The sequence below is a fragment of the Drosophila simulans genome, chromosome 3R (genome assembly GCF_016746395.2).
Source record: "Drosophila simulans strain w501 chromosome 3R, Prin_Dsim_3.1, whole genome shotgun sequence".
In the NCBI taxonomy this organism is placed as follows: domain Eukaryota; kingdom Metazoa; phylum Arthropoda; class Insecta; order Diptera; family Drosophilidae; genus Drosophila; species Drosophila simulans.
The window spans coordinates 19,630,081-19,656,256 of record NC_052523.2 but is presented as its reverse complement, the minus strand read 5'-3'; the positions used below and the strand labels follow the sequence as shown (position 1 = coordinate 19,656,256).

General features: G+C 42.9%; 2 protein-coding genes across 3 annotated transcripts in view; both read left to right on the top strand.

Annotated features, from left to right (window-relative positions):
- The window catches only part of LOC6729234 (myb-like protein AA), a 64,960-nt gene extending 39,107 nt beyond the window's left edge, over positions 1-25,853 (top strand). The window contains exons 1-3 of one of the 2 annotated variants that reach the window (XM_039294786.2): positions 3,187-3,836; positions 21,801-22,322; positions 22,470-25,853. In XM_039294786.2, the coding sequence (XP_039150720.1) occupies positions 21,873-22,322; positions 22,470-24,320 (2,301 nt within the window). In that variant the 5' untranslated portion in view covers positions 3,187-3,836; positions 21,801-21,872 and the 3' untranslated portion in view covers positions 24,321-25,853. Of the gene's footprint in view, positions 1-3,186; positions 3,837-21,800; positions 22,323-22,469 lie in introns of those variants that run through there. The other variant, XM_016174872.3, reaches the window with a different exon arrangement.
- LOC27208969 lies at positions 8,704-9,799 on the top strand. Its single transcript, XM_016184499.3, has one exon. It carries the CDS (start codon positions 8,876-8,878, stop codon positions 9,002-9,004), a length of 129 nt encoding a protein of 42 aa, XP_016035887.1. The 5' UTR covers positions 8,704-8,875; the 3' UTR covers positions 9,005-9,799.
- Positions 25,854-26,176: the final 323 nt, after the last annotated feature.

Below are 26,176 nucleotides of genomic sequence, written 5' to 3'. Positions count from 1 at the left end.
AGCTAAAGCTCGAGATTCAGATTCAACTTGAAGTTTAGCGTGGCAGCTTTAGATTTCGAGCACAATATATTTTGTCAGCTCAAACGGTGTACATAATAGCCCAGAGATAAGATTGTAATGGGCCGGTTAAGCGGCTCATAAATCATTGGCATGGAAATTGCTTTTCCATGATAGACAACTTGTTAGTATACCGACTGTGGCTGCCGCCGCTGCGACTTCCGCAAAAGGCGAGGCGAAACCTGCAAACTAAGTCATTTTAAGCAGCACTTTTCACTTTCCGCTAAACACTCGACATCCGCCGGTTGGTGAAAAGTTCATTTAGAGAATAAACAAACAAAAACTTAAACTCATTTTCATAACAGCCACCGGGCCACCGGTCAGCACCGTGAATGTGCAGCTTTTTATTTATCTTTCCATGCCAGAGTCTGGTATGCGCTTCCTGCGCCCATTTCTGTGTAGAAATATGCTGGGAAATCTAGCGCCAAGTGGTGAAAATATCCAACCCGCAGAAGCCATTGGCTGAAAGGAATTTCGAAAAAATTTATAACAAATCTGCGGCAAATGAGCTGTCGTAGGTAAATAAGGAAGACGAGAAACCGGAGCCATAATTTCTAAGTTATATTTGCTTAGTGCATAGCCATAATTTATTTGCCGATTGTTGTGTTTGGCTTTAGTCATCTTCAGTTCTAGCGTTTGGACTTCCGTTTGTGAGTTTTCTTGACGAATGTCGTTTGAGAGCAACAGTGATTTGTGTGTTTTTTTCGGCACCACGCTATTCATGAGTGATTTATGCGTTGCTTATCATCTATGCGATTTATGTTCCTTTTTTAATATTTTGGTATTACTAAACACCGAAAAAACCATATTGTTAGTTTATTTTGAGTCATATAATTTGTAACCTCATTGTTGTAAATTGTTATCGACAAATAGAATGGAATGATATACTTTTCTTGGCCTAATACACAGCGATTCGTTACAGTTGACAAGAAACTATGCCGTTTGTGGTGTTTCCGCCATTAAATGTCCGTTTCACAATACAAAGTCTGCCGCAAGGGCATGTAAAGTGCCAAAAAAAAAGAGAGAAATCAAATTCCATTCCTTGTGCCGCCCAACTATACAAATTTCCTTCTGTATATTATATGATTGATTGCCCCGTTGACCTGGAAACGTAGCAAACTAATAGTTACACTTAACAATGGGATCAGGGGACAGTGGAGCCGCGAACAGATTTATGTACCTATATATGTATGATCCATAATATTCATAAAGAATATGGGTCAAGCGGGGCGGTGAACAGGCTCTGAGAAGATGAAAAAATAAAAACTGGCCGAGTGGGCGCTGCATTCCGGAGCTTCAGATGGGGGGAGTCTGCAGGTAGCTCTGGTAGCTGCAACACCTTGAGATTGACTTCAAGCCGAATATAAAAAAAAAAATATAAAAAATAAAACCCAGACTGCCTCATGACGTGGCGCTATTTTTAGGCATCTGTGGCTGGTTGACGAAAGCGGCAAGTTAATGAGCTGCCCCGATCTTTGTGGCTCCCCTGATTACTAGGTTTTTTACATTATTATACGTATGTAGTGCCCGCCTCCCGTTTTTCCCCCAACAACCACGAATATGACTTCGACTTCAATTTCACTTTTCCGACCTGGATGCGGAGCCTGGTGTTGTCAGGCCGTCATGCTGGCCGAGCGGAGAACAAAAGACTTGGGCAGCGAACTTGTTTTTCAGCCACCGACAGTGGGTAATTAAAAAACCGTTAATATTGGAACCGCTCTCATCGGAACCGGGTGTCAAATCAAACATAAAAAGAAATTATTAAAAATTCATAAAAGCCACAATATTCGAAAATATATTAACCTGAAAATAGATGTGAACGAAATTGAAATTCGGGCGTAGAAATGTGAGAAAAGTCAGCAGGAACACCATAAAATGCAAAACAGATGAACATAGATGATAGCCAGATACAAGATACAAGACAGCCAATAAGCCCGGGTAATATGCCTCTCCAACCCCTCCTCACTCTTTATGCTGCCAACCGTCCTGCCCGAAAATGTAGCGTTAAGTGCTCAATGGCCAGAAAACGGCATTAAGCCATAAAATCGTATCGAAAGAGAAAGAGCCAAAAGAAATGCTCAAAGCCAGTCCAAATCCCACAGCTGAAGAAACGATTGATGGAGTTCAAATGCATATTGATTGACGTTGAAATGCCCCAAATGGAGCACGGTTCCGAGTTCGCGTCCAAGAGGCAGGTGCAAGTCGGCCGTGGCTGTTATGTGCTTTGTATTTTGTGTTTTGTGGCTAATAAGTGGCATGAATTAGTGAAACGCTTATGGGGGTCAGGTCGTTGTGGCACTCCACTGAATCGGCTGTTTACTGCAAGACAGTGGAAAGGCTTTTAAAAGAAACAGTCGCAGTTTGGGGCCATTGAGGCGAATCGAAATCGTAAATTCGAAATCATTGACTAAAAGCTTTTTGATAAATTATTAAACCATGTGCCAGGGATGTGAATGAGCGCGTTTCTATCAATGGCTAGAAAAAGCAGCGGCAGCAGCATAATTGTTGTGAGAAAACATCTAGCTTATTTATGGGAAAAAGTTCAATAGACTGGGCGTGTCCGTCACAGCCTTTCCCCAGATCAGACCAGATTCTACCAGACAGGGGTCAAAAGGCTTTTTTTTCGCACAATTCTCCATTGAGAAAAAACGCTCGTAAAGCTAACAATTTATGGGGCGAAACGATATCAAAATGCTGACAGTTTAATGTTCAATGCCATGCCAGTCTTTGCAAATTCTAAAAATAATCCCAACCGCCCATAGAAAACCCCGATCGGACAAAAGACATAAGCGTCAGGCGATCTTAAAAATAATTGACAAATATATTAATAGCATAAATCAGCATCAGAATCGCTCATAGAGCGCGAAGAGCAGCAGAGCGTCTTCATTGATTCGATTTTGGCCTGGCCAAAAAGCTAGGCTCCTAACTTTTATTATCATTTACCGCTTCGGCTCCGGCCACAACAAACAAATCTTATAATAGCAGAAACAAAAATCGAAAACCCCCCCAAAAAAAAACACACAATAAAGATCAGCTCTGCCGGCGTTGTCGTCACGCTCTCAGCAGATCGGCCGAAGTCGACGGCGGCGTCGCTGCCGCTGCTGCTTTTGGCCAGCAACTTCTTGGACATGCTGGCCAAGAGCCAGATTTAGTTCAGTTCAGTTTCAAGTGTTTGAGCGTTGCGTGCGTTTCAAAGCTTTGAGCGGAGAGTTCGACTTTTGAGCCGTTTGGTTGCGTCTTTCGTCTGTTTCGGTTTTCTCGCCTCTCGTCTGTGCGACTTCCGTATAAGTTCATTTGCCGACGGGCCAAACGTTGAAAATTTCCATCGCTTGTTGCCGTTGTAGTCGTCGCGATTCCTGTCGCCCACCCAACACAAGATCACACCGAAACTGAAACCACCGCCAACGGAAACTGCGATACGGACCTCAGTTTTTAATTAACCCGGCCAAATTAGTTTTGTTCAAGAATATTTCCCGCACCTCCGACAAATGCAAATGAAAATGTGGCTGGCAAATTTATGAATGCAGGCCAAGAATTATGTTTCGTCTGATAAGACGATCCGATGATATATGTGTGTGAGAGTGTCTTCAACAATCGGTTGCCATAAATAATGCTCATAATGGGCTGAGGCATGGGAAAAACTAATAATCTTTGTGTAGCCCAACCAATTTAATACGAATACAAAAGTATCATATACTATAAACGTACATATTTATGTGGATTTATTAAGCTGTTAAAATTGGATAAACTTTCCGACCACGTTGACCAATTCGAAACCGGTAAGTGCAAGTTTGGTTGTCAACTTCGTTGTCCAAGTTTTTAGTTTATTTCGTAGATATTTCTATAATTCTTGCCTGTCGCACATCTATGCAAAGCAGAACCATATTAAAATCAAATGTCGGTAGTTTTTTTTTAATATATATATATAGATAGAAATTTGTGTATTTTTTAATAGTTTTATCATATTCTTCGTGGCGGGATACAAAGCCGCTCTGCCTTATCGCAGGCGTATAAATTCAAGTTTTATCGCTGGTGTTTTGTATTTGGAAAGTCATGACGCACAGACTATAGAAATTCCCAGCAAGTTATCATAAGCAGAAAAGCGCGAAACAAAGCAGAATTAAAATAAAATAAAAAAGGATTTTGACCGGACTAGTAACCATTAATGAGGAGTTCTTTGTCTTTTCTGATCTGGGTTCTTTTGTGCCAAAAGCTGGCAAATTGTTAACAAAAATTTCACAAAACGCTGATAGCGCATCTAAGCGGCATTTAAGCCTTATCTACCATTTGAGTGTATGTTTTTCTGCACACATTTGAATAGTGCCAATCATCTCGCTTTTGGCCTGCTTAAATTAGTAAATTCCGTGAGCAGGCTAAGCGCTTGGGCAGCAATAATTATATACTAATTAAGCGTATAATTAGCTAATTAGAACTGCGCAGCGACTGCCTCAAAACCAGAAAAGGCAAACGAAAAAAAAAATGTTCCGGCAACACCTTCTGTGCAAAAAAGAAAAATTTGCCAAAATCTAAGCTTGCGAAAATAGAAAACGGCAAACCCTTGACAAGCTTGAAAAGCTATTAATCAAAAGCGGCTAGCCGCATGTGTGGCTTGCTGTAAATAATAATGACTTCATAATTGATAATTTTGCGAGTTGCTGGAAGAAAGTTAGTCGATCTTGACAGAAGCAGCTGCTTTAGCACACAGCTTCACTGACACATACAAGCCTCATATATTAGCCATCAATGAATATTAATCAGTTTTATTTATTTAAATTGTTTAAAACTTTAATCAATAACAAGCGGTCGCTGATGATAGAAGCAAGGAAAAACCCATAAAACGAAACTTAAGTGTGTGCAGGTAGTAAATTAAAGCGAAATCAATTTTAGATAAGATCCAAAATGGGAGCAACACTATTTTTCACTGAACTGCCTAAAAACAATCCGATGGCTCTTACAGCAAAAAATACAATTGGCTTTAAGCTGAGGGAAAGAGAAACACCTTAATGGCATTTAATTAAAACGAAGGCAATAAACAACTCAAGGTATTAAAATTATTAAAGTGAAACGTCGCCAGTTTAAATTAAAAACGACAAAAACGGAAAATAAAACTAATAAAAAGCAATTCCAAATCAACGCCGCATTCAGCAATGCAAACAAAAGACTGAAGCAATGAACTCATGGCGAAGATAAGCTTTACTTAACTACACTCGTGAATAACTTGGTATTAACTCTTGATCACTGCTTTTGGTGAGCAGGAACAAAAGACTTAGGCAACGAACTTGTTAACGCATTCAGGAAAAAAATTATGAATGAAACGATAATCTGATTACGGAGTTCATTATTAAGTTTCAGATCTGAATACAAGTAGAACTGTCATAATCGCTTCGCTAAATATAGAATTAAAAACTATAAATATATTAAAGGAACGAGTTTTGTGAAGTTTTCATTTATAGCCAGTTTTATTTATTTTTTGACTGAAAAAAAATATATTATATTTCTATCAATTTTCTCTTTTTATAACTGTTTATAAACTTATATAATTTTCTTAGCGCTTTTTGTTTACTTATTTGACGTTAAATTAGTCACTCATTTGTCCATTTAACACGACCACAATCACAGTCAAAGATTTTCTTCAATTAACGGCAAATCTAGTATGTTTGCCCAGAAACACGGTGACAAATGAATGAAATAAAAGCTGTTAATTTGTATGTGAAGCCCCCGTGGGTTGTGAAACCACCGACTGATTGATTTTGTTTATCTTTTTTCGTTGGTATTCATTTTCTAATGTCTAATATTAATAATTAAAAGTCTGTTGCCCGTGCCGTGCAGCCAACAACACCATCGTATGTGTTAAAGCGCCAAAAGGGAGGAATATGCAAATTCCAAAGTTCGCTATCGGTGTTTATCATTTTCTATGAAAAATGTTGTGCCGCTGTTGTTATGTTTTCTCACATAAATCTGCCACAGGCGCATAGAAAATTTCACCCAAAAAGAAACCGGAAGCTTGGCCGTCAAGTGGAATGGACTCTGGGTCGCTTGTCCGCTTAACTTTAGCGGGTGTTTATCAGCGCTAAAAAAAAGAGATTTCATACATTTCTTCTGCTCTTGGGGATACTTATAACTATATAGTATGTGTGTGTATATAAGACACGCAGCAACCGTTTCGCACTGGATTTTTATATATATTTTTTTTCACTTTCGCATAATTGTGGAACCTCGGTGTTTCGCTTGTCTCTTTCTGGGTCTGCGCTTCCACGCTCCTCATGTCAGACACTTTGTCAAAATAGCATTTGTTACGCTGTCAGTGCCAGCCACCAACGCACTGGACAGCCACAAAGGTAGCAAAGGTAGCAACGCCGGCAAAAACAACAACCATAGTAATAACGAGCGTTATCCAAGCATCATCATTATCAACTTTTAACCATCGGTTTATGTTGTTTGCCACCGAAATGATTTAATTTTTACAGACCTTTTTTTCTCCTCTGCTCCGGTAGTTGTGTAGTATGAGTGTACATTTTTTTCATTTTGGCGTTTCTTTCTCGACTTTTTATGTGTGGGAGTTTTTGGATTTTAATTTAAATTTCTTTGTTGTTGTTCCTGTTGTTGTTGGTGGCAGCGCTGTCTATTTTGGTCATAATTTTTGTCGTCTTGTTGGTGTTGCCGCTGTCGCTTGAACTTTATTTGATATGCATTACCCCGGCCTGGCTTTCGTCTTTGTTTATTTCTTCTACGACTTCTCCTTTTTGGCATTAAGTGCTTGTAAATTGGGTCAGTGGGAAGTTACACTTCAGTCGACTTCAGTTCAGTTCGTTCGATGTCGATGTTGTTGTATTCCGTACTTGTGCTCCACAACGTCATGTGTCATAAATTTATTTGTCTGCGGCCCGCGCTGAGAACTTTTGCCTCTGACATTTTCCCGTTTGATTTTCATTTGCGGTATTTATTTATTTATTTACTACCAGCTATAAATGCCAGGGAATTTATCTGCATTCAAAAAAATATAGTTACCAAAGGGAGATATTCCCATAAAAATGTGTTTACTACAAATGAATTTATTTTCTAATAAAGGTACAAAAGTTTTCCATAGTCATTAGCTCGTATTTCGAAATTCCACAATTTTCGGTTTAATGAAATACGGCTTAAAACTGAACAAAAAAGCTTAAAAGGAACATTTATATATAGTGTTAGTTATCTACTCGATTTTATGTGCTTCTGCCAGATCTTCGATTTAATTTGAGTAATGTTGCCCGAAACACTTCTCCTTTTTTACGATCCCCATAAAGCTGTCCAGAATTTTGCCGCTTCCTGCACCTACCAATTTGTGAATCCAGTACATAAACCGATTTGTCCATTGATCCCGACCGTTGATGCTATGTGATCATAGTATCCTATCGCCGCGGGAGTATGCAAATTCCCCGAGGACTTACCATAAATTGAGCCCCTGATTAGCTCTCGACTCTACCGTTTTCATGGCAGAGATGAATTTTTTATTGTTTCCCCCCTCCGAATAGTGGAATAGTAGAGCAAGCCAGTCCCACACGTTCATCCTATACATACATACATACAAATATATATATCGGTGGGTCGTAAAAACTCAGTGCACCATCCTTTGCGACCATGGCTCATTGAATCTGGAGGCAGCCGAGTCAGGAAGCGCAATGTGCAATGTGAAGTGACTTTGGCTGTCTGCTGTCTAGACTCGAGACACACTCACAGCTTTCCAGCTGCATGCAGGAACAAGTGCAGCGGATTGCATTTGGACTTGGACTCGGAGTTAGAGGATGCACTTGCAGTGCTTGGCTTGATTTTTATTGACACAAGTTGCTGGCTGTCGGACGAGTGCAGAGTGCCGACTTCTGCTGGCTGGCTGACTGGCTGGCTGGCACACATTTTGCATATTTTATGAGTTCGTGTCGATGTCGTTTGTGCAACGAGCTTTTTGTTCTTCACTGCGGCTCTTTGCATAATTATTGTGGAATGTATTTTGTGCTTTTGGTTGTGATTCGGGGGGTTCTATGTAATGTCAGCGCTACCGGGGAGGTTGTCTTTTTTATGACCGCATTTAGTGCCCCTCGTGTTCGGGGCATCTGTAAGTACAAATACCCACGGGACATGTGACCCACTTGCCGGGGAAGGTGCCTCCTGCTCCGCACTGATCGCCGCACATAAATCAAGAACAGTCATTAATGTACAACAGATATAAAGTGGAGGTTTTCGAAACAAATCAAGGGGATTCCGGGGGGACGAACCCATGCTAAATTAGTTTTCACTATATATATATATATGTATACGAGCGGTCATATATAAACACATAAGTACGCGGAGATTTCGCTTGTTAACATTAATAATAACTTGTAATTTGCAGTCGTTGTTGAAAATCACTCACTGAGCGAAGAAGGAAAAAAAAATAACTGGTAAAAAACTAATTACAACATTTTTCACATGTGTAGGTAAACATTCATTCATAATATGTAGCCAGAGCCAGCATAATGTAATGTAAATGAGAAAAGCCCGACGAGACGAGAAGAAACTTTACCAAAAAAGCGCAGACTTTGAAGATCTTCCGCATGGTTGGCTTCTGTCTCCCCTTGGCTTGGGTCCAACATACTACACAACTCTACCCCTCGGAGAGTGATCTCAGTGTGTTGTTAATTTCTGTTCATTAAGTCAGAAAATAGCCAGGTTTAATGTTCGAGCGAGGCACAAAATTAATTAAACATTTATCAAAATCAACGCCGCCTCTCAGGGCCTCTCCGCGATAACAGCGAAGATCTGAATATATTCGAATATATGTGTTTACTCGTACCGCCAAAGCTCGATGACATTTGGGCATTTTATGAGCATGACCACCATTGTTTCTGGCTTTCGGGGATCGCTTAACTCTTGTCATTGTACTAGTCAAAGTACCAATGCCGCCGCACTGAGAGTCTCTTGGCCGAAATCGTAAACGAAACCGAAAACGATGCCACAAATTCCAATTTCAATTCCAAGCTGCGACTTGGATACAGACGTGGACGTCAACATCAGTTCGCCTGTCGTTCCGAAATGAAAAATGCTCAAAATCCGACACAAAAAACGAAGAAACACTTTGGCTCGTTATTCTTGGCCTGAGTTTTACTTTTTTTCGGGGCTCTCGTTTTTGCCTGATACGAATTCGGACTTGGACGTGGACGTGGATGTGGATGTGGATTGCTTGGATGTTGTTGGGCATATCGCTCGACTTGGCCCAGCACTTGAATTGCACTTGAGTGCTGTAAATATTTTTTAAGGCTGCCAGCCAGGAGACTTGAAACCGAAACGAATCTCGAATGCCCTCCCTGAAGGCAGATGAGCTCCGAAAACTGAGTGGAGATGAGCCTGGCTTATTATGAGGTCAGCGGCGGGCTTTTGAAGTTCTCATTGCCGTCTGTCAGCAGGTCACTTCACATCGATATCTATTGACAATGTTGGCCAGGGGAAAGCCAAAATATTTCTGGGTTGGCTTGAGATTCTACGAAAAACAGCACATATCTAAAACTCATTTAATAGAAACGTCTGCTATGTTCGTTTTATACAAAATTACATTAGTTGAAAACATTGTATTTATTTCGAAGAATATTGCCCATCGACTCCACATGGTTAGTGAATCTTACCCCTGAAAAATGAGTTTTACTTTTTGGTTTTACTTTTTACCTTTCTGCTGCTCCTGTTGCTTGTTTTGGCTTTGTTGTAACTCTTTCGCGTTTTTTGGCAATTTGGGTTACATTGGCTGCTGTCTGAAAAATTATCTGGCACTTATATTCACGCTTAATTGGCATTTTTTATGAAACTCGAGCGTGCTGAAAAGTGCAACAGCAGCGGTCGCCGTACAAACAAACAAACATTCGTGCTCTTCTCGACTCCTTGGCTGCCCAGTTTGCAAGTTTCCCCAAGTAGCATCGGATGGAAGTCGGTGTCCCCTGTTTTCTGACAATGACACTGGCACTCAAAATCAAAGGAGAAAAATCAATTTAATGAGCAAAACATGCAATAAATTACACTGGCGGACAAATGAATTTTATTTATTTCATTTTCCTCCTTTCAACTAATTAGGTCACATATTTTTGAGGAATTCGCCTTATTTTTCCTTTATACCACATGCGTGTTTGTTTTGTTTTGGTTTCGTTCCGTTCCGTTTAAAGTTCGAACAGGAAATGGTCAGTTTTAATAATTTGAATTTTATTAATTCGATATTGAAGCAATTTATTTTATCTGCCTCTGCCACGGTGATGTGTCTGTATTTTTGGCAAATGACAAAACAAGTTCTCAGTCTTGACCTTTTGCTGGTTATACTTTGGACCTAATGCTATGCATGATTCTAGAGCTGTGGTGTGTTTATTGCTTCACCGAGATTGTCAGGCAATATGTCAGAGTCAGTGCCCCAAACTGGACCATCATGCCAAGCCAGAGCCGAAAGCCACAGTAGCAGCCACACAAACTGTAAGTTGAGGAATTTAAAAAGGCATTCGGTGGCGATCAATTTATTTGACATCAATGGCAGGGGCCAATAAAAGGCTGCCTAGCTCCGGTTATTTGTGGTAATCAAAATGACTGATGAGCCAGCTCTATAAACTGGTTCGCATCTATTGCCCAAGCGTGGGCGTTTTATTATCTTAGCCAGTGGTGGTAGCACGAAATTAGAAATCTTTGATTCGATTTTAAATGCAAATCGATTTCGATCGGTGTATTTAAATGCGTCTAATTCGTTTTGTTTTGTCTTAAGCACGAAATCCGAAATATTTATATTGATTTCTATTTGGTTGCCGTCCCGCTGCGAGGGACGGACACCACTTAATGAATGGGTTCGCTTGGGAAATTCTATCGGCAGTAGTCGAAGTTGAAGCCAAATCCATAAGCTTGCATCATTGACAAATCGCCGGACAAAGACTCTTCGAACACTTTACCAGCTTAAATACTCGTAGATTTGGCTTAAGTCGCTGCCGCTTCTCAAGTGATAAATGATAGTCGAATGTGACTTGGCTTATGGCCTGCGTACACCTGTTTGGAGTCAACACGTTGTGAATGAATCGCTTCCGGCATGAATGGATTGGAATCTTGGCCTGCCGTTAGGCGATCATGCCAGCCTCGAGTGCTGGTCCATCTTTTTTTTTTTGTTCTCGAGTGCAATCGACGGCATTTGTTTCCAGGAAGATTTGTATCAGAAACGAACAGGGATCCAATTGGCGGATATTTTATAGATTTCCCAGAACTTGACTGACGTCTTAAATGCTTCGAACTCAGTCCCAGAAAAACAGCATTAGAATAGAAAATGAGCCATAAAAGTTTATCGTTATTAAAGTCCCTGATAAGGGCCCCTGACAATCGAGTGGCTTTACTTCCGAAACAATTTCGTCTTTTAACGACCAACAGGAGGAGTCTAAGGGGGTTCATTATAAACTGAAGATCTCCTCTCGATATCGAGCCACCCGAGAATCTCGGCAAGCGTTGCCAATAAATTTTCGCTAGTGGTACATAAAAATTTGTCACATAAATTACAATTTGCGTGCCCCTGTCGAGTGGCCAACAACAAGAAGGCGCACACTTGTCACACACAGATACGCTGGCCAACAAACACACTGACAGCTGTTGGCATTTTGCAATGGATTTGTACGCCAGCCGACCCTAATTGCCATTGAGTGTTGTCCCGGGCAAACGACTAACACTAATTGTGCGTACAACTGCAACTACAAGTCCCCCGAACAGCTCAATTTGCATCTGATCGTCTGCATTTGATCGTCTGAGGTGCACTCCCGTTAGAGGAGGACATATTCAAGAGGGGGATTTCAGCATTTCAGCATCTTGCGAGTCTCCGCATTCTGGGCAATTAGTCTGGCCAGGAGAGGATTGGGAGGGGTTTCGCAATGGAAATGGAGTGCAGGCATAAATGTCAGCTTCAATTTGGACTGCAATTAAAAGCGGATGGGGTAGCACGACTGACAGATCACCGGGGCAACAGCTTTATTTGCAGATTCATTTGCTGGCCACAAGATGAATGACTCTGCAGCTGCTGGCGATAAGCGAACACGAAAGCCGAGTTGGCTGATAAACGTCGAGAAAGTAAGGCTGGCGACTTTCTTTTTTTTTCAGCCGAGATGTAAACTTCTTGGACTAGCCGAAAACAGCAAAAAACACATCTCAATTGTAATTATTGTATTGATTGTGCAAAATTCGGGCATTCGGGCGTTGCTCATGCAAATTATCGATTCGATTCGTTTCGATTTGGCGTCTGGCACGAGTTGCTTTTATAATTAAAATGCAGGCAAAACGGGAAAGAGTTGCGGTCAGTCTGGGCTACCGCAAAATGTATAAATTATGCAAAAAAGGTATTCGAACGAGAGAAACAAAATAAAAAAAACACCGAGACCTTAAAATTCATATTGTTAGCAAACGTGGGCATTGTTAGACGCCTAGCCGCACCGCGATTGGTCCACTGAAAGTTGGCTCATTAGCATGTTAGGCACACGCCCCACACCGCAACACACGCCCCAAAAAAAAAAAACCGAGGGAAGGAAAATATCAAACAGCAGGTTGAGCCTCCCCCTGATAATGCCCAAAATGCCCCAACATAGTTATATAGAGTTATCTAGCCCAGATTGCCGATTGCGGTGGCTCGTTGGCCGCGATGCTGTGGCAATAAATCAAAATTATTATCCACACATTTGACTTTTTAAGGCAGCGCATGCATTTTGGCCATTTATGGCCGCCTCGGTTCCTGCTTGCCCGATCCGTTAGCGTTGCTAGTCTCTGGCCAACGGCCTTTGAAAGAATGCCATATGCGATAGATACTCGATGGTAGTCCAAGTAGTCGCAGTTAGTCCCGTACTCCCGTGCTTCCATACTCCCGTAGTCATCGAAACAGTGGCGCTGGCATTGGCTTATCTTGCGGACGCAATCTGCGACCTGGAGCCGGAGCTGAAAACCTGGATCTGGCCGCATTTGAATATGACGCACGAGTGAGCCAACTAGGGTGTGTGCCTCAGTTACAGGCAACCATCCGCAGCAGCCAAAGACCCAGTGCCAGTGGCCAAAAGCAAAAACCTGGCTTTGCTTTTTGACTGTGACTTGCGGTGAGCACGCTTGATTTTCGATCGGCGATAAGAAATTTATAGTTTCGGCTTAAAAGGCATTAGAGTGTAATATATTTAAAGTTTGGCATCGTATCTATATAGCTACATATATTAAACAAGTAAAGGAGGCTCTGGCAGCCCATTGTTGCCAAGGCATTCTGCGACTCGGCCCGTGGGTGTGTAAATCTATATGCAAATATTTGCATGCCCAGTCGCAATACAAAAGACTTAGGCAACGAACTTGGCTACCTAGACCGCTTGTCATAAAGTCATGCGGCAAAAGAAGTGCGAGCAGCACAGCACACTAAGACCATATTCTTTATAGATCAAGTACATGCAATCAATAAGTTGGGGACCGCAGAGTTATGGCCGATTTGCACGGTGTCTGGCAAATCGAATAAAATAAATTGGTAAATCTATAAAATTAACGATATGTTTTACTTGATGAATGGAATTGTAAGGTGTTCGGTAGTGGCTTAGGCAAATTATTTAATTGACTTTCAATTGACTTTGCCATCTAATATAACGTGCTAAATAGATACAAATAACAGAACCCATTAAGCTTTACATTTAATAAGGCAAAGTCGGGAAAAAATGTGGGAGTATATTATAGAACCATTATAATAAAATCAAGTGCAAAGTTATTAAATCGATTATAGATTGATCTTGAGAAAAGTCTGTCAGCACCCTTGGATTAAGTTCTCGCTTGCTCTTTCTAAATACCAACTATAAGTTTAAGCTTAATTTCCGAAGAACTTATGGATATGACTATGCGGTCCGTGGGATATTTCCCTTAATTAAGCGGTCTGGCAAACGCAATCATTTTCTTAGGCCTCCCTTTCCCATTCCCAAGCACTTAATCCAACATAATCCAGCTATAACCATACTTACCAGACGCGACAAACTCTTGCAAATTCATTTCTATGCAAATTTCTAGTTTCCATTTGGATTTTTTCCTGGAGTTTCACTTTCAATTTGTATTTGTATGGTTTTTGGTGCTTTTGTCACAGTTTCGTTTCGTTTCTGTAGGTGCATTGTGTATTGTATGTTCGGTTCGGGGTATATGACAATGTGTTTGGCTCGATTCGTTTCGCGTTGAGTTGAGTTTCTTTTGTCTAGCAGCTGAAATTGTTTTATATGGTAAAATACAATTTGTGCAACTGGCAAAAGCGACAAACAACAACAGGCTAAGCATCCTTTGCTATATATTGAAAGTGAAGTCTCTTAGCATATTTGCAGCATTTTCTGTTGCTGTTTGTAGCTGCTGTTTTACTCTGTGAAATTTGCATATTTGCGCACAGCTGCTTTTTTCTATTTCTCCGGTGCTTTTCTTCACTTGCCGCTGGCTGTCTCTTCTATTGCATTAATTTTGGCTTCTTGTTGCCGTTGTCGTTGTTGTCTTCGTCGTGGCTAATATGGTTGCTGCTGCAAATGTTGCACTGATGTTGCTGATGCCGTTGCTGCTGCAGCAGGCAGTGCTGCTCTTTTATTGCTCATGTGCAGCATTTGTCGTTGGTTACCACATTCTGCAGCTCAGGCGGTTTGTAATTAATGGTTAATTAATTGAAACGAAGTAGCTGACAATCTTAATGATCCGTAATTTGTTATTATGGTAATTTATACAAGCAGCGGCAACAAGAGCAACACCAACACACTAAAGCCTCTGCTCTTGCTGTTGCCATTGCCCTACTGTTGTTGTCTTGTAAGACATATAGAAATAAAAATTCATTAGCTTCTGAGCTGAGTGAGTTCGGATGACGGCGACAATTGTCTAATTGCAGTCACGAGCAATTTATGTACCTCGTTCAGCTATGAGTTATACATATCACCATGTCCGCTATATTTATATATATTTATATCGGATCAAATCGGATCGGCTTTGCATATATGGCTAGAGCAACGCCCACAGGTGGCCCTAAGAGCCGGGCCATAACAATAAATTGTGCTTAGCCGTGTGGCAGAGCCAAAAGGCAGCGAATAATGTCAGAGCCAAGAAATGTCAGACTGATGGCTGCCTGGCCTCCCACCCATTTCGCCCACTCCCACTCCCACACCCACTCCTCCCCTTTTTTACAAATATTTTTTTTCTAGCTTTTGTTGCCACCGGGAAGATGAGCACGACTGGCGAACAACAAACATCGGGCTAGAAATTTGCATCTTGACGAATTTAATGATGATGATGAAAAAGACGCCACAGAGGGAGAAATCATTTCGATCGAGGCAAATAAAGCGAAAAAGAAGAAACTTCAAGGAGCCCACAGACAGCACACGATGTTTGTTGAAGGCATTTTGGGATGTGGGAGTGGGAGTGTTGGATGCTGCTGCCGTTCCCGTTGCTTGGAAAATATTTATGAAGATGCCTTTTGGGTGGCATTGCGGAATGTTTGACGTTGGCTGTCTCATGTCAAGTGCTGTGTCGTTTGATGGGCAAGTGAAAATATTTTCATTGCACTCTGACATGACAGCCAAACAAATTACTGGGTAGGATATTACGGCTCTTTTGGTGTGTACACACACCTATGAATGCCGCCAAACCGCCTGACCAGTTAAATGGCAATAATGAATGGTAGTCAGCCTTCAAACTAAATACATGGGAGCGTCACCCTTTGTCTGTGCTGATTAGCCAGAATTTCTGGCCATTCCTGGCCCGGTCCCCTTTGTTTGGCTGCCAAGTGGCGCCTGCAGCGATCACGTCACAGACTCTCCGACACAAAACAGCCACAATTGTTGGTTTTCTTTTCGCCAATTTGATTGTTAGCCCAGAGCTCACGATTTGGTTTCAATGTCTTCGACGGCGGCGTCGGTGGTGGTGGCTCGACTCTGCTCGTTTGGCTAAATCAATAAAGTTATCATGATTCCGGGCAGAGGCGTCTCACCACGTAAATGCTTTAATACTTTAATTTCTATATATTTTCATATCAATCCAATTTGGCTGTCAAAAATGTTTGCTCACTCGGCGGGGTGAACGCCCACCCACCCCAAGACATAATCAAAAATTCAGGAAAATATATCTAAACTCAATTAACATGTCACGCTTGGGCAATGAATGCAGTTCTGTGTTTCTTTCCAGATTTTGTGTTCAAGCTTTTTGTTTCTGGTTTGTCATTATTATGTCGCCAGTCAAAAAGCCAACTGAAAGTAAAGGCTGCCAAAATTCGTGCGCTACCGTTTTACAATGACTTAGAACAGCAACAGCAGCAGCGGCGGCAGCTGAAAAAATTAACTTGTTAAAATGCAAATTTCTGTGACTTGGGGGGCTGTCCGTCCGCTCAGTTCGGCATTTAGCCTTGTTATTACTCTGGCATCGGCATTGAGACCGTTCGTTCCCGTATTGATTTTGATAAATGACCCCGCTCCAAACAATTGCCAATCATATTTTTCTGGGTTGGGTTCTGACTAACCGACTAACTGGCCCAAAATTGATTGAGCGCTGCACTAATTAAGGCATTAATCACGTGGCCCAAGAGAATGTATGACGAGCTAACTGTAAGCCAAAAAGTGGGTCTACACTGTGAAAAGTTGCTGCACTGATGTCTAGAACGAGAAATACAGATTAAAGAATGTTTTACTTGTAAAACGTGGTGGAACCATGTATTTTGCTGAGTGTAAATGCTGGCGTTGCACTTAAGACGCTGTGAAAGTCGCAGGCGGGCACACGAAAATTTTCACCCAAAACATCAGCAGGGGGGCTGCCGCGAGAGTGTGGGCCGCCAAGATGGACATGTTCTGATACAAGTTTCATAGCAAATTTGAAATTTATTGTGCCATGTTGCGGCGTTGCAAGGCACGACAGCAACAGATGCAACAGCAACTGCAGCAGCAACATCAGTTGCAACAGCGGGAGCAGCACCCACTGGCGCAAGGCCGTTAGGCACTCTCTTGGCCTTATTTGGTGGACAGTATTTATGCAGATTCGCCGCGTGGGTGGCACAACACTTTCTACTTCCAGCCTGCACTTGCCAATTTGCATTCGTGGCAGCTAGCTGCTAGCTGGCTGCCCTATTGATTCGTGGCTCTGATTGCCTTATGAGCTGTCTGCTTGCTGCCTAATGTTCGCATAATGTTTATGGTCAAACATATAAATGAAGGAAACGATCCTGAGCAGCAGCATCATTGCATCCGACAGTTGACAACAGCGGCGGAAGACTTCGCATGTGAGTCCAAATGTACATAAGTCCCAATGTGGCCAAGACGCAAGACGGACAGCGGGCCAATCAGCAACATCTTCGTTAGCTGGCTGCCCCTTCATGCAGTTGCTTTTACGGCTTTGTCATTAATCAAATGGAATTGAAATGCGCCGCGTGTACATCACACGCCGTTGTTGTAGCTGTTGCTGTTACCGCCGAGCAGCGCCCATTTGGAGTTTGCCATTTTTGCGCATTTTAATCATGCCCGTCTCGCCTGTAGTTATTTGGCGTTTTTTTATACGCCTGGCTATGCCAAAGAGATCTGCGCCAGCTGATAAAGCAATGGCATTGCCGTTGCCGGTTGTTGCTTGTTGGTTGTTGCTGCTAACTGTTGCCGGTTGCCGCTGCACTCAGAAAAAACTAGTACCAAATTTGACATACTTTTATATTCGAACACATTACGCTGAAAACATTCTCAAAGCATTAAAAAACGTATATTTTAAGAAAGATTTCATTAATGAATGAACAATATTTTTTATAAAATCTAGCATTTATCCAAATTAAAAAATATGCATTTTTAATACTAAATCTAGTCTTAATCTCAGTGTTCCTCAACGCCAACGCAGGCAGCGGCCAAAATGATTAATACATCTTGATGCGATTTGGTTTGTAACGCAGGCGCAATAAAAACGCGACTTTTGATTGACAATGGCAGCAAAAAGCCTGAGATGCCGGCCGTTGATTACTTCATTAGGCGGGGTTCGAAAGTTGCCTAGTGCAACGGGGAGAGGACCATTTGATTCAATTATGCATTTGCATGCAATTGAAGCATAAGCCCAATTCACTGGCATCCCCATGCCAGCTGCAGCCGCATATTTTCTTATCAGCCGCCAGTTCGCTGAGCTATTGGTCAATTGGTCAGCAACTGACTACCAACAGCAACTACTGGCATATCCGGCTCTATTTGGTTTTTTGGGGGCAGGCTCTCAACTGGTGGGCGATAATTATCTGGCTGAAAAATGATCGACTGCCTTATGGCCAACTTGGTCTCACTTGGCTAACGATGACAATTTGCGGTGCAGAAATTTGCAGCTGCAAGCTCCCGTGCGTTTTTGATGCGTTTTACGAGCGGTCTTCGAATGGGTTTCGTAATTTATGCGTCGCTTGGGAATTTAGCAATTTGAATGTGCACAGTCGTTTATTATTGATAGTCAACATTACGATTACTCAACAGGCCATGCAGGTGAATCCCAAAAGTATGCTGCAGAGTCAAGTTCAAGCTGCTTTCTTCATCATTAAATATGTGCCAGACGTGATTAACCCATTTTTACCCGCACAATTATCACATTGTGCACGCGCACACACTGCGTATACGCAACGCGAAACGCCCCATCGTTTATCTCAATAAAAGTGATTACGAGTCGATGAGACGACGACTGCCGCTTTCCACTGATGGCTCCATTTTGGCCAATCGAAGTGCAATTTGATTGCGGTACGTGAATCAACTTGCCTCAAAGTCGCCAACCAGCAGGTTTTTCCATTTCCCCACCGCCAGCCACAGCCACATTGTCTTCCTTTGCGCTTTGGTCTTCTTTTATGAAATCAGGCGAATTATTTTAATTGATTGAGCCACCGCTAGAGGGGGTGCTGGTGGTGCCGGCCAGGCGGTTTAAGTATAACTACAACTGGTTTCGGTTTTTATGCGCACGCATTTGACGATTGGTAATTGAAACTTGTTAGTGAAGACATTAAAAAATCGTTTAGCACGGTATTTGGGTTAAAAATGCGTGGAAAATCGTGCAGTCAAAGCGACAATATCGCCAAGAAAAAGCGGCCAAAGCAGAAGCAGCCAAAGCGTGTGATTTTCATTGATTGTCTTGAAAGAGTGGGGGTTAACTATAACCAAGCTAGCTGGAGAAAATTGTGTACTAATCTCAGACGATGGCTGCCTATTGACTACTGCTGTTTTCTTTGCCATTTTTTTTTTTTTGCTTGACGCCCGCAACAAAGACGTATCTTATGGGACGCTAATCATGGCCGGGCTAGACCAAAGAAATTGTGCCGAAAATTGCCACATTTTTGCACATATTTCTTAAGCATTTGCCTTTGTCTACCGCAATTTACATAGTCGAATAAATCATGGGCTGCCTCGCTACCAAATTGTGTGAATAAATATGCCAGAGAGCGAGGTTAATTAAAAACATTTAAATTATTGAATCGTTTGTTATTTATGGCCCATAATCGAATACCCCCCCGCTCTAACAGTCAACCCGAAACATAAAACCCATCATGCTATCATGTTTTTTAAATGATGCCGCCTCAGGCTGTTTGCATTGGCCAAAATGCGCTAACAATTTCTACGATTACGATTGCGATTACCATGCAGCATCAGACCCCCAACCCATCCTATTCACCATTCGTATTCGAATTCGCATTCGCATGCATCTTCATCATGGTTTTGGCTGGGAAGATGCATGTGCCCGGCACATGCACATCCACATCCAGCAGATACGAAGATATATCCATGGCGACCACGTCCATGATTGGCTGGCCGCCAGTTATATGAGCACGTCTCCTTTGGCTCTATAGCTGACTGAATTGCTGGATGGCTGGATGGCTGGATGGCCAACTTTCTTTCTTTCCCGACTCGGTCCCGCATCCAAATCACAATAATCGTGCTCAAATTAGTCAATATTTGAGCGCCAAAATGCTCAAACAAAGGCTTATTATTTTATTTCATATTTTTTGCCCGTTCTGTTTGGCGCTTTTCCCCGCTGCTGGCCATAAAGTATATATAAAGTAATTTCTGCATTTTAAACATGATTATTAAGTAAACTACTAGGCAGACCTCGGTGCCGCTGTCAGTTGGCAGGCAAATGACCACAAATGATTACGCAGCGTTTCGGTTTTGGTGAAATTTCATTTTTTTTATTGTCAGTTTTTTTTTCTTATTTCTTGGCCGTTGGAGCAGCGATAAAGGCGAGGGAAAAGCCGGGAAACGAGCTCACCTCGAGAGCCTTAAAAATGTTAACTGACCGCTTCCCAAATGGCCTGCACTTGTTGGCCAGCCTTTGCCTCCTTTAAGTGGCCCCACCGATCAGGTGTTGATGCTGCTGACCAACACGTAGAAAAAAAGGACTATATTGTACAAATACACATTATGATTTTCAAGTTTTAAGCCAAAAAGAATCAATTATGTATAATGCCTAATTTAGTTTAAAAACCCACTTTTCGCAAAAAATTAGGCGAACTTTAGCATTATAAAAAACGGGCTTATACTACTTTAAATATTTTAAAATAATTATTAAATTCTTAAAAACCCATTTAATTTATCTTATGAAACCTTTGATTGAGCATTTTAAACAATCAGTGAAAACAGAATGTTATTCTCAGTGTCTGCTGCCGTTTTCGCTATTTCCAGATTCCCCTGCCAGTTTGATTTCCCCTCAGATATTGCACTTAAAAGTTTCTACAGCAGCAGCATCTGAAATATTTTCCAACAGCGGCATTTTCTCTACGCTGCTCTGCCCTTATCTAAAGTATGCAAGCCAGCTCTACGAGCCATGCAAATTTGTTAAGTCATTTTTGTTTGTGGTTCTCACGCTGCCAGGCCGTAAGGTCCATTTTTCATGCACACATAAGCCCAACCGACTGGGAGTCAGTTGGTTTCCATGTCGGTGTCAGTGTCAGAGTTTTAAGGTAACCAAACCACAAAACAAACAAACAAAAAAAAGGAGTAGAATCAATTTGACAATTTAAACATTTGGCACATTGGCCAGAACACGACTCGGGGGTACGTTTGCGATACGCTAACTGAAATAACCACAGACATACAGTTCGATCACCTTAGGGGTACGCCCGATATGGGCTACACGGTAGCCAAGATATATATATATATATTTTTTTGCAAACTATTCTAAATGCCGAGCACTTGCCGAATCTATGCAAATGAAACAAGTCGAGAGTGAAACAAAAAGTGCTGGCCAAATTGTGGAAAAAACTGTCGCAGCGACAGGTTGGCAGAATTTGGCATTAGCCAAAAGTCCGAGAGATTTACGAGTCGAGCACGCCAAATGTGTTTACACTTTGTCACCCTTCTGTCAGTTTGATTTATTTGTTTGCAGATAGCCGGCTAGCTGGCCAGCTAACTGGCTAAGAGGCAGAGCCGGCCGAGACTGCCTCAAATTAAAATGCAAGTATGGCCGGAATGCAGGCTCGGGCCATGTGGCTAGAATGAGCGAATGCGAATGACTGATTGACTTAAGTGGCCAACTGACAAGTGGCTTTAATCAATTGGTGTGACTTTTAATGCAGGCCAGGCCCCAGTGCGCGTGTGTGTGTGTGTTGGAGAAATTGAGAAACAAAAACCGAAAGCGAAACCCGAAGCGAAATCGAAACCGCTGTAAACAGGTGTATGGGTATTTTAAGAATTTTTCACTTAATATAAGAGCGGTAGTAATGTAGCATACAAAGTCCTTATAAAGTCGCATTATGAATACAATTACTAATTTTGCAATCTTCTCTTTTCCAGCATACCCCTTAACTTGGATTTAACCAGTACCTGGTTTTTAAAGGCGCTACTCTGGCGCTTCAAGCTCAGCAAATGATCGGCACCGAGGATATGTCCGCAGCGGCTGGCATGGACATCAGCGAGTCCTTTCGTGCCGAGGATCTCTCGAAGGCGGACTTCTTTGACTTTGTGACCGGTCCCGATATGGGCATCGGCATAGGTGTGGGCGTCGGTGTGGAGTCGTTGGGCGTCAGTCTGCATCAGCAGCAGCAACAGCACCACCAGAACCACCAACAGCCGCCCCACAGTCATAACGGCCACAACAACAACAATAATAATAACAACCACGTCCAGGTGGTGCACCAGCCCATTACGTCGCAATCCCAGCAGCAGAGCCTCTGCGGTGGTGCGAGAACCAACAGCAACAACATGATCCACGACGGCGGAGGCGGTGGTGCAGGCGGTGGCGGTGGAGTCGTGGTGCCCGTGGGCAACCGCAACGGCACCAGCAACGGTAGCGATCCCACGTTACAGGGCTACGAGGTACGCTATTAACTTAAATGCACATATACAAACAATTCTTAAGAACAAAATATTACAAAAGATATTTTTAGATACTACTTAGAAAGTAGTAAATTGTTTTAGTTGCAACCACAACATTCACTCCAAATCATCCTTCACTCTTTGCAGTTTTGGCACCAGGACAAGGACAACAGTCGCCTCGACTCCAACTCGATTTTCGAGGACCTCGATCGCTACTGCTGGCAACAGCAGCCGGTCACAACCAGCGCCAGCAATGGTGGATCTGCCAGCACCAATCAGACCAGTCCCACCTCGCCGCAGGGTCACCTCCAGCAGCAGCAGCAGCAGCAACACCAGCAGCATCAGCAGTTGCAGCAACAACAGCAGCAGCAACCGAATGCGAACAGCTCGTCGGCGGCTTCCAGTGGAGCGGGAAGCAGCAGCGACACGATCAGCAGCCTGGACACCACCGATGGCCAGATCTACACCCTGACAGTATTAAATGGAGGCGAGCCCTGGCTGAAGCGCTCGGAGGCGGAACAGCTGTCCACTTCGCTGGATCTGGACAGTCTGCTGGGCAGTTTTCCGGGCTACATCAAATCAGAGTATCCCTACGACGATAGTGGCTTTAGTACGGATGGCAAGGATGTGATCGGCAATGGAACGGATGGTCTCAGCAGTATTTCCCAGGCACAAAACCAGGGTCAGCAGGCACAACAGACGCTGCCCTCGCTGGTCACGGCCATCTCGTTGGCGGGTGGCAATGATTTGGGCCAGCAGTTGGCTCAATTCCAGAATAACAACAACGACTGGCACATGGCGGATCACAATACGGAAACGGAACAGAGCACGGCGGAATCGCTGCTGCGGAGTGCCCTGCAAGGAAAGGGTTACGCCAAGGGTTTGCACATGCAAAACGGTTTGACCATGCCGGTGGTCAAGGATGAGGACATGCGACGTTTGCTATTTGCCGATGAGGCAGCCGCTTTGGGCTTTGCGGACTCCACATTGAGTGCCGCCCAGATGTTCGACGAGGCCCAGGGCATCCATCTAAGTTCCCAACAGCAGCAGCAACAACAACAGCAGCAGCAGGCACATAATGGAAATGCCAATATTCTGGTGGACGATATGTTCCTATCGCTGGAGAATGCCTTCAGCGATGATTTCGAGAAGATCAAGCGCATCGCCAACGAAGTGCAGCAGTTTTGCAGTGCTGGTTCGGCAGGAACACCAACTCCCGGGGATTACGTACCCTCCAGTGATGTGCTGATGCAAATCTCACCCAGTCCGGCAGTTACATCGGCCGGTCAATTGCAGCCACCGCAACCTTTGAAGCCGGAGGTCAGCACCTCCACATCACCCACATCGGCGGTGGTGGCTTCCGCCGCCAGCAACCATGTCCGCTCCGGCGGAGGTGTTGTCAAGCCCAAGAAGGCGTACAAACGGAGCAGTAGTAATAACAATAATCCGAATGTGGCCAACAACAACCAGAGTAGTGGTGGCAATCCGCTGATAGCAGGCAGTGGAAGTGGCAGCTCTTCGTCGAGTGGCAGTGCCAGTAGCAGCAGCAATAGTCCGCCAGCCAATTCCGGCGGCAGTTCATCCTCCTCCTCGGGCAGCACGCAGAGAAAGGAACGTTCCCTGCACTACTGCTCCATTTGCGCCAAGGGATTCAAGGATAAGTACTCGGTGAATGTGCACATACGCACGCATACGGGTGAGAAGCCCTTCGCCTGTTCGCTTTGTGGCAAGAGTTTTCGGCAGAAGGCTCATCTGGCCAAGCACTACCAGACGCACATGACCCAGAAGAACAATGGAAACATAATCAAGGGAGGATCCGGCAAACACCAACGATCGAGTGGATCCTCGGCGGGATCGGCCAGTGCCTCGCTCAACCAGCGGCAACAGCAACTTGGTGGAGGAGTGGTGCCTCCATCGCTGCCCGTGATGATCAGCAATCCCAATACGCCACCTGGAGGAGTGCTGCCACCTGCCAATGGACTCCTTGCCAATCGGTAGTGAGCACCGGCAGCGGGGATTCCCCCGACTTAACTATTTCTTGTTCCTTACTCACAAATTACAATATACACAGATACACACACACACACAAACGAAATGAAAGTGTAGAGAAACTATTACTACTGTTAATACCTAAATACTCGTACTCCCAAACTCGAATTTACGTCATTGATGAATTCCTATTTCAGCTTTCTGTGCAATTCCTATATGCCCACACACACAGACAAACAGACAGACAGACAAACACACACTCGAAGCACTTCCAAATACAATACTCAACTTAATGTACATTTACTCAAACAAATTAAATTTAAATGTGCCAAATTTTGAAGATTTTAATAACTAAAGTTAAACTAAAGTATAAATAGTTATGCTAGGCGCGTAGAAATAGAAGTGTAACGAAGCTAATGAAGCAATTCCACGAGTGGTGATATCAAAAAGAGGCCAAACGCTTCCTTGCAAAACGATATAGGGAATTCCCTAAAGAAATCCTCCCAAACTAGAATAATTACCGCCTTTGAATTTTCGATTTATATACCAAGTTTCCTGATCACCCGCAGTTCTTCAGAGTCTTCAAGTTGCCCAGCCCGATGCGTGTTTCCTGTAAATTAAAAGTATTTGTTTTCTTAGTTGCTCTGCCCAAATTAGCATAAATTTGTTTGCTAGTGTTAATGTATATATTATATATACGCGTTCATAATGTTAGTAGTAGTATTTTATTAGTTTGTAACAGAGGGAATGCCAAATATTTGAGGGAGGAACACTGACCTGAGGCACTAAATTCGAAACGCATCCTCCGGAGCTCATCCTACAACAATTTCCCGCTCCTTTCTCCTTCAAGGATCTCTTTGATCTCTTGGGCCGAGTGTTAGCCAACTTCGAAGGCATTCAGCATAAATAAAGGGGGGCACAAGCATTACCTTACCAACTACTTACTTTTACACACCATATGTTCAGCAAACTCAACTTGCACTTGCCATTATTTTTGTATTTGATAAACAACGCAACACACAAGGCGCATTACTAAGGCGAAATTCCCTATAATTAAAGATAACACACCACATTCACCCAACTAGTGTATTGTTTAGGCTAAGCTAACTGATAAATCAGCCGTAGTTAGTGGTTAATTAAACTGCCAATTATTTTGTGATAGTTTTTAATGGACAATAGTTTAGATTACGCAAGAAATATCTTCAATGGTGTTTGGGTTATGTAACGTTTTTAACGATTTGTTATAAACTGTGTACACTTTGCAATACGAGTATTTTCTGCTAATTTATTGAACTTCATAGTTTATGTACATAGAGAACGATCCTTGTTTATATCCAAGCCTAGGCTAAGCCACGCATTGAAATCTTAGTTAAATCTTTGTTAGTTATTATTTATGCACACACACACAAACATGCAGCACACATGCATACACACACTACACACACACACACACCATCCATCTGCAGTTAAGTTTTGCATTAATTTTTTTAGTATTGCAAGCATTAAAAATAAAGAAATCTAAAACGTTTTATTGACAATTAAGATGCGCCCCGTGTCCGCTGTTTGGGTCCGACGTGGGTTAATTAGTTTCAGCTCGTTACGCAGATGGCGGATGAAGATGGCAGATGGGTCTGGCCGAGGTCTGAAATAATTTTCTCCAATAAAGGAGCTGAATGCACACGAAAGCGCATGCAGCTGCGCATGTCAACAACGAATCGCAACAACTGCAGCAGCAGCGGCAACTGCAACAGCAGCATCAGTGCAGCAGCATGCGCATCAGCAGGCAGGCGGCACTTGTCAGTCAAAATCAAAGTACCCGGCCCCAGACTGCCGGCATCGTTTGGCGGGGGGCTACAAATGCGTGC